The 9,278-nt window shown below is 29.3% G+C and overlaps 1 protein-coding gene across 1 annotated transcript; it reads left to right on the plus strand.

Annotated features, from left to right (window-relative positions):
• Positions 1-5,354: 5,354 nt before the first annotated feature.
• Positions 5,355-7,366, plus strand: LOC132725411 (uncharacterized). The gene is made up of 2 exons (XM_060710535.1): positions 5,355-5,565; positions 6,599-7,366. Exons 1-2 carry the CDS (start codon positions 5,412-5,414, stop codon positions 6,979-6,981), a joined length of 537 nt encoding a protein of 178 aa, XP_060566518.1. The 5' UTR covers positions 5,355-5,411; the 3' UTR covers positions 6,982-7,366.
• The last annotated feature ends 1,912 nt before the right edge of the window (positions 7,367-9,278 follow it).

Raw genomic sequence — 9,278 nt, forward strand, 5'->3', positions numbered from 1 at the left:
GTGACCCTTCGGGTGCATTATGCTTCATAGTTTTCAGCGGATTGCTATGCGAGCACGCTGCTTTTCCTTTGGTGATATTTAATTTTATATTTCAAACGTTGTCTGTTTGATTTATCTCGATAATTTGCCGGAAAGGAACAAGCAAAAACATCAATCTTTATTAAATAAGTTCTTTTTTTTATATTATCTGCATCTTTATTGGTTGCCATTTGATTGATGTCTGGTAAATCAAATTGCTATGATGTTGTTATAATTTTATTTGAAGCGTAACGCTAAACCATCGCCAAAATATATTCCTGGAAAACTATTACAATATTAAGTAGAAATTACTTACCGCCAAACCACCAAAACAATAAAAGGATGAGGTTTATTTTCCCTTTTTTTTGCTTTGTTTTGTTTTAATTGTTGTTGCTTTTTTTGCAGCAGTACCAGTGTTATACTAGTAAGCATACTAATGTTTAGTTACATCCGTGATAAATTGTTTCAATCTCACAATATACTGCGTTTTGTATGTGAGTGTAGGCTTGTCACACTTATCAAATAGTGATATAATTTGTATTTTACATCTCTATCTACTGACCCCTAAATCAAAGGAAGAAGACCGCTTATCGGAACAGGTTCGTATGGGCATATGGACGGATGGTTCAAATACTATATACCCCGTGGCATCAAAATCACTGAAGTAGAATTAAACATCGTTATTCACGTGTGTGGATAAAACATAAATCAAACTTACATAACAATTGAATATTTATCAGGAACTTAATTGAAACTTACACGCATTCGATGAGCTTGAAATTAAGATCCATCTTTACTTATGTCTAGTTTTTTTGGAAAAACAAACTAATAAACATGGTTTTTAAAAATATAATATACATGCAAATGCTATAAGTAAAATGTTTTCGTTCGTTTAAACAAATATATATCTCATTGCGTAATAACCAGTCTTTCAAAAGAATCAGGATTTACATTCTGAAATCAAATATTTTAATTTCTCGATTTTAAATAAAAAAAAAAAAAACAAACGTTTTCATAAAATGATGAGAAAAACGTTAGTTTACTTTTTACTTCTTCTTTTATTAAAAACTGATAACATAGAAATACAGAAAAGAAACATCAAAATGGCTACGAGAACATTGCGTAACAGTAATTTTATATTCTCATTTAATCTTGCAAATAGCGTTAGAAAGTATAACTTAAAAAATCTAATTTAAATAGTTATCTTAAATGTTTTGCAGATATCGCTTCAAATGGAGGGAAAAGAAAATCTGAATTATTTACTTCGTACATGTTTTCATAACTAAAGATTTTAATGAATTAATCGCCAACGTGGTTTGAGCAGCTGCATGATATTTTGGGTGTGTTAATTTAACAAAAACACATGACAATAATTTGCAAATCAAGAAAAAAAAGGTTTTACTAAAATGTACATGTTACTTCAATAATGAGTACTGTATATTTGCAGATGTATATTTGCAGACCAAATCTGCAGACTATATATGTGCAGACGATTGCGTATTATTTGTTTTATTTTATTTTATTATTTTTGTATGCCCCCTAAAGGCGGCATATCAAAATCATACCTTCCGTCTGTCTGTCTACCTATGGATCTCAACTTACATAACAGTCGGGTCCAGCATGCATCTGTGTCATGAAGCGGAAAATTGTGGAGCGTATCTGGTTTTCTGTCATTTCCATCAAGATTAGTAAAAAACTAACGTATACTTTTTCATTCAATGGCGTCGTTTGCTTACAAATTGTAGGATACGACGCAGTTCTGATTCCAAGCCCTGAAAGTATAATTTTGTTAAAACCGTAGTTATTAACAGATGATTTGAGATTAATATCTAAAGATATAATATATTTATATTATTTATGGAACATTTAACGTACCTAGTTGTACATGGAAAAAATATTTTATACTTTTCTAGTAGAAAACAGAAATTACCATTTGTCATCAACTGACGTTAATTATAGAAAAAGTCACGAATTATAATAGTTTTCGAATAGTAAATCTTGTTTTATCCTAATGTGGTTTTATAACGATCTTTAATCAAATAAGCCTTTCATTCTACACATCATGTTCATAACAGTTCTTTCTTTATTGCAGTTCCAATGTCGAAGTAAATTGAGAACAAAACAAAACAATTGTAATATAATGAGTAACTGACAATAAACACTGTGCAGCGCTTACTTATCATTGTTTTTTCTCTCTCTACCCTACTTTTGTATTGGTTACATTGACAACAGAAATTGAATGCAAACATGTTTAAGATAATTTTAGCATTTGTTAACTTATTAAAATAAGTCACCGTGTCATTTATCATGACATTAATTTTGACTGCTTCTGATAAAACATTGTGAAAATGAAGCAGTAAAGTCACTGCGATGATTTCTGCAAATTGTATTTCTATAATTTAAAACTTTTCAACGTAAATCACGTTTAAAATTATACATCTCTAATGTACAAGTGTACATGTATGTACTTCTTTATATTATCGAGTCATCTTATCGGCTGATCATGCTTTCTTTAACAAAGGGAATAGTACATTCACACTTAAAATTTCAGTTTAAATATTTCAAGTTTTGGTGTACTGAACCAGATGGATATTTGTTTGTTTTGCACATAAGATCAACATTAATTTCACGGAGTAAAGACCTTGTGTATTATTTTCACAGGTAGCGTAGCCACGAATGAAATAAAAGAGTGATCTTGATCTTACATTCTAAAAAATAAAGCTTTAATTTATTACGTGCTTTTAAGGGTTTAAAATCAATTTTACTTGATTTCATCCCGCGTTTTTTGCGCTGTCATTCATGATATCTTCAATTCATGACGTACTATTGATCTTGTTGAAAAATAATTCTGAAAAATGTAGCGAATTTTGGTTCAGGTTAAAACGATAAGTGCAGGTATTCATGAAGCTTTAGTTATAAAGCAAATTGAACTCATGAATAAGTGTATTTCTGATCGTATTTCCCTTTAATTAAGATATATTCTTTTCATCAGCATTCAGATATATTCATGCTACTGTAAAAATCATATCTTACAATTTCACTGTAAAATTATCAAAATATAATTTCAGTATCCACTGACAAGCATGTTATAAAATTATTCTTATCAATATCATTTAAGAAATTTTCAGTCACTTACTTTTCACCTAAACTTATACATCTATTCATATTAGCAATGTTTTGATTAAGATATATAATTATTTAAGAAGCTTTATTTTCAATCAAATTTTCATAATTAGACAAAACAAGTAAATCTCTCTTTTTGTTATTTTTTATATGCTTTCTTCATAACATAAATATAGCTTAAAGTTCTGGTTTCGTAACGTTTACTTTATTCCTTGTTTACTTTTCCGAACAAACGATTATTAAGAAATGGAATAATCTATTCTTCAGCTTTACTGTAATTAATTGATCCTAACTTATGGCAACTGTCTTAATAATAAAAGGTGTTTTCTCCTTTGAGTTTTAACCAATTAAAAACAAATCATTGTTGAAAAGTAATTTTCTTCATGAACGTTAAGACTTTGTGATTTATTTATAAATGTATATTAAAGCTAAGCTATTCTGATTTCCTTTGCCATATTTTGAGTAAAGTATTATGCAAATCATTCTGATAGAATCTGATCTTTCTTATTGTGAATTCAGTATGATAAACAAGATTGTTGTTTTGTTGTTTAGTTTTGCTGCTTGTTTATTGTTTTTGTTTGCGTTTTTATGTTTGTTTGTATTTCCTTTTTTATTTGGTTATATTTGCTGCTGTACTAACAAACACTTGCTGCTGTACTTACAAATGTTTAACACCTAAGATAACATTGTAATTTAATAATAAATACTTAAAGTTTTAAAAACATTTCAGATTTACAAATCATTGATAAAATGTGAATATAGTCTGGATTCAATTTAAATGCTGATATTTTAGTAACTGTAAAAGGTATGTCACCTTGTTAAAGTATTGTACTGTTTATAAAAAAAACATAGACTGACTTTTACACGCAGAAGCCCTTCTTTCAGAATGTTATCAATCAAAAATCTGTAATTTGTAAAACGTATTCATTAAAGGTATGTGAAATATATTTAAACCAAATCTTTTCTATGTATGAAAATCTTAATCGTTTTAACGTGGGCTAACCTAAACTGATGTCATGAATGATTAAGTCTATTTTTTCTTAAATATGTATATGGTAAAAGATGAAATATTTGCATTGTTATTGAAGTCGTAGCTTATAATGAGTTCAAATGGTGTGTCGTTCATAACTTTCCCTTTACAGTGCAAATGGCTTTCTATTGGTTACCTACAAACAAAAACGTTGTCACTCTGATATCTTTATGGTTTGTTGTCTAATCTTGAAGAAAAAAACGATTTTTTGAAAAAGAAGTCTTCAACGTAAAGTTAAAGAAGGGTTGTCTAATGTTATAACGCTAATATCATATGCTTGTGTATTTTACTTTGAATTTATTGGTCCGCTTAATAGTATTAATTTCATAAGAACAGAGTATTTGATACTCTTTGATCATGTAACATATGTATTTTAACAACTTGTGCCCGATTTATTGGTATATAAAATCAGTCATTTCTTTACATTTAAAAGACTGGAGTAGGTTTTAATGTATTAAACACTTATAATGATTACAATGATAATGTTTCAAAAGTAACCGATATATGACATAATAGTGGCGTTTTATGTTCTTTGAAATTACAAAAGAAAATTATCAGCATAAATACCTGCATATAAATAACTAAAGTATGTACTGTAACATATGAAAACTTTTTTTTTTCTTACAGGAATTACCCTGTTACAAACAGCATTATGTCAAACAATTTGTCGTTAACGTAAACATGAATGCATTTGTATTGATCGATGAATTGTTATAATTTCCCGATTTTAAATGCAATCAATGCATTTTATTAATTATAAAAAATAAGTAATGGCGATTGAATACAGCTTATGCCGGTGCTTTTGCTACTGATGTATGTTTCATTTTCTGCCATGCACAAAGCTTATCAAATTACATTTATTGGTTCACATGTTTTTTTTATTGTTATCGTTGGGTCATTCATTTTCACTCCCTTAGTTTTGTCTTAATTTTGTTCTTTACTTGTCTCATGGTTTGCTTTAAAAGCGCCATTGTCTTGAAAATGATTGATTTATGACCACATGCACATTGGTATTTCTCTTGAACACTCCACATGAATGCAACAGCTAATACGTTTTTAAATGTGAAATATATCACAAGTTGTACCTATAGAAGGTGTCTAGATATAAAATTCGCTCAAAAATCAACAATTTGATAAGTCGTCATACTACCTTTAAATGTTTATCCTTATAACAGATGACTATTAAAGGAACATTACATGTTCCGTGTCAAGCTCATTCGGACTCGTCTTAAACGAAAGCATGCTTCTGTTTGCTTTTTTGTTAGTGTCTTCAATTTACTTTACGTCGTCGGAAAATGCACCGAGTAGTAGTAATTTTGATTGGGGATACACATTGTTATCAAAATTAATACATTTAGATAACAAAGTATCTATTTTAACCGCACAACTTGAAGGTAATTATGTTTTTATAAAATTGAACTAAACTCAAATGCAAGCAAATATTTATGCGTGAGTAAAATGAAATTTAAGAATGTTCTAAAATTACTGTTTTAATTATTTTTTTTAAGATTCAGATCATCAGTTAGCTAAAATGTGAAGGAAAAATGACATTAAAATTATCTGTACTATGTAGCAGAATAGAAACAAAATCAATAATTTTAGTAATCACAAATAAAGACTGTGAGATGAAGTTTAAATGTGTTGCTTTTCATGACAATATTAGTTTTAGTTTCAAAGCATATTATGCCTCAGGGACGATTTATTCCTCCTTTAGAAACATACAATCTATAATGTTTCCATAAATGGCTTTAAAGCGTGAAGAAAGTTAATAACCTGATGAAAGTAGCGCTGAATATTAACTCATTTGTTATGACATTGCATAATGTAAACAAAGTAATATGTTAACGTCCATACAAAATACTCAATCATTACAACTGTACTAAATGTCAAGTAGCAATAGAAGCAAAAGATGTTTCAGGTAATTGGTGAATGAGTAACTTTTTGAAAAATTTCATCAGGACACCTTACATTAAAATGCTTTTAAAAAACAAAATAAATCATGCGACATAATGGGCCTTTTTAATATTATACATGAATTTAAAGCTTTGGAAATTTTAAACAGGGCACCAACAAGAAAAAGCTTTTGAGAAACGAAAAAAAAAACAACAAACTAACAAGCAAAAAAAAACACCATATATCCGACATAATGGGCCTTTTGAGAATATAAAAGAATTTAAAGCTTTGAAAGTTTTAAAAAAAACAAAAACAAAAAACATATATCCGACATAATGGGCCTTTTAAGAATACAAATGAATTAAAGTTTTGAAAATTTGAGAAAAAAAAGATATCTGGATAAAATTAATATTACAATGAATATACATGTACTATGATATTAACAACGTAATAAGGAACGATGTATTTTCAAGTTCTATTCTATTGTATTCGGTGACATTTGATCATAACTTTTTACGTATATCTCAAATTCAGATGCTGTAAAAACAATAGCAAACCTGAGCGACACGATTGAAACAAACAAGCAATCTGCTGGTACAACATACATTCGCTGGGGTCGCACCACGTGTCCTGGTAAAGCTGTTCTAGTTTATGATGGATACGTTGCAGGGTCAGATCACCTTAAAAGCGGAACTGCCGTTAATCCATTATGTCTGCCAAAAGATCCGGACTACGATAAGTATCTCAGCGGATTTCAATTTTCAGGTAGGATATATGGGGCAGAATATCAAACAGACAGATATCCGGAATGGGCGTATCTTCAAGACCATGATATTCCATGCGCAGTTTGCCGAATACCACGTACTAACGTTCTTATGGTGCCGGGGAAAACCGTTGTCATGACAATTACATCCTAGAATATAAAGGCTATCTTATGGCCGAACGCGACATTCATCCGTGATCCTCTGAATTTGTGTGTGTTGATGGAAATCCTGAAACAATTATGGGAAGTCATAAAAACTTGGATGGCAAATTGTTTTATTTTGTTGAAGGGGTTTGTGGCTCTCTACCTTGCAATCCATATAAACACGGATGGGAGCTGACATGTGCTGTATGCTCGTATTCATACAATGCAAAATCGACAAGTATTCAGCCATACAAGTAGTTTTCAATCATACGCTCGTGAAATATCTCGGAGTCTTAAACTTGCAAAAATAATCATTTCGTTTTGTGTTCATACTGACCTTTACTTTGAATTTTTAATACTTTAATAACGTTTTAATATTAAATCTTATTTTCTCACTAACTTGATAATTTTAATAAACGTCATAGTATTGTTTGAGTTTTGATTACATTGCTGCATACATGTTTTCTATTAAGAATATAATTTAGATATAAGATATAATTTAGAAACAGAATACCTGTTTATTGTTAAAATTACAATTTACCCATATGATTTTATTAATAAAGTTATGACACTTTTAATAAATGAATAAAACCTTAGATGATTTTCTTATTTTGTTGCGTTCTGTTTAGCCTTTTATCCTAGGACTATTGCATTTATTGTAACACTCGTTTGTTCATTTACGAGTATGTTGTTCGTATCTATCATGGAATATTCATATGTAAACTTAAGCATTTACCAAGACATTAGTAGATATGTGGTACACTTTTAATATTTACATATAAAATGACAAAATGTAGATAGCTTCCCGATTTAATCCTGGCAAAACTGGCATGCTATTAGAATTATCAATGATTTCTTGAATTGTTTAAAATACATACTATATATACAGGTCGATTAGGCCTTTGCCATATTTCTCACATGTATAAAATTAATGCACATGTCCGCGATGACGCTCTGTTTATGTTAATATATTATATTCTATATATTGTTGTATTTCAACATCTGACTTTTTTCATAAAAAAAACCCCAAAAAACAACAGCAAAAAAAATACAAAAAACAACAACAACAACAAAAATAACAACTGTTTGTAATTATTTTTTATCACACTCCTCTATTGTCCCTTATAACTGACATTACATACAATTCATATTTTTAATATTTGTTCCATGTTTTTTTAAAACTGACCCTTAAAATTACTGACACAAATGCATCTTTTAGACTGACACAAATGCATCTTTTAGACTGACACAAATGCATGAAAAGCTTTCACCTTATACCTATACCTTATTTATACAAAACTTATAAATAAGATTTAAACAAAAGAAAAATTGTTGCATCATTAAACGGTGTTATTTTTCTATAACTACAAAACATTATCAGATTGATTTAAAACTACATAAAAACGTATAATTCGGTTTAAGTAAAATCATATAAAGTAAGGTTTCAATGATAACTTTATGACTATGCCTGTAATATCACTCTTAATAAAACAAAGGTTTCTACGTATTTACATGTAATACGTGTTTTAATGTTATATATGAAAACTTGGCATTGGCCCTCTCCGCCCATCTCATCCTGTTTGATTACCATTTGACATTGTTTGACACCATTTGTTTTGGTGGACATTCAAATGCTAATGTACCATGATATCGCGCTATTTCCTTTAATTCACGATGCTCTCCTTTGTTGATATTAAGGCTCATATTTCAAACCAATGAGTCCTGTTAAATGTGCAATTGAGACTAACAAACTCAGACAAATAGAACATAGTCAGTTCTTATAAGAGTATCACTTTTAATAGGATTCAGTCGTTTTTTATGTAAAACACAGCTTTATTGTTTGCCAATAATTGCATGCCGTTGATGTCAATTATTGTAGAAATGCTGGATTTAATAATATGCAGTTTGCTTAGTACGTAGAATCCAAAAACTTATTCCTGGTATTTCAAAAAAAAAAACTTTTAATCAAACCAACGATACAACTATCTTAATTATCAAAATTGAGTAACAATCTAACAGTATGCCAAAAAACTTACAGGTGAAGAAATGCATATTGTTCCTGACAGTTTTATTGCATCAAACACTATTATCATATGGATAAGTTACTTATCATCAGAAAATAAGCAATGATGAGTGTCCATCGAAAACATTTGCTGATTATCTAAGTTTTTATACTGACTAGATCATAATGTTTATAAATATTTCTTCATGTTTTTACAAATGCCTGAATTCAACATAAATGTTTTAGCTGAACGACGTTAATGTTTGGTACAAGCTAATATTGTCAAAGGGAAATCTCTAAAACAA

This window comes from Ruditapes philippinarum, unplaced genomic scaffold, assembly GCF_026571515.1.
Source record: "Ruditapes philippinarum isolate M1 unplaced genomic scaffold, ASM2657151v2 ctg776_1_1_1_1, whole genome shotgun sequence".
In the NCBI taxonomy this organism is placed as follows: Eukaryota; Metazoa; Mollusca; class Bivalvia; order Venerida; family Veneridae; genus Ruditapes; species Ruditapes philippinarum.

Bases quoted from the DNA above. Each gene is read 5' to 3' on its own strand.
- LOC132725411 (XM_060710535.1), top strand. From the start codon at position 5,412: ATGCTTCTGTTTGCTTTTTTGTTAGTGTCTTCAATTTACTTTACGTCG. The intron at 5,566-6,598 runs GTAATTATGTTT...TCTCAAATTCAG, and splicing joins TTTAACCGCACAACTTGAAG to ATGCTGTAAAAACAATAGCA.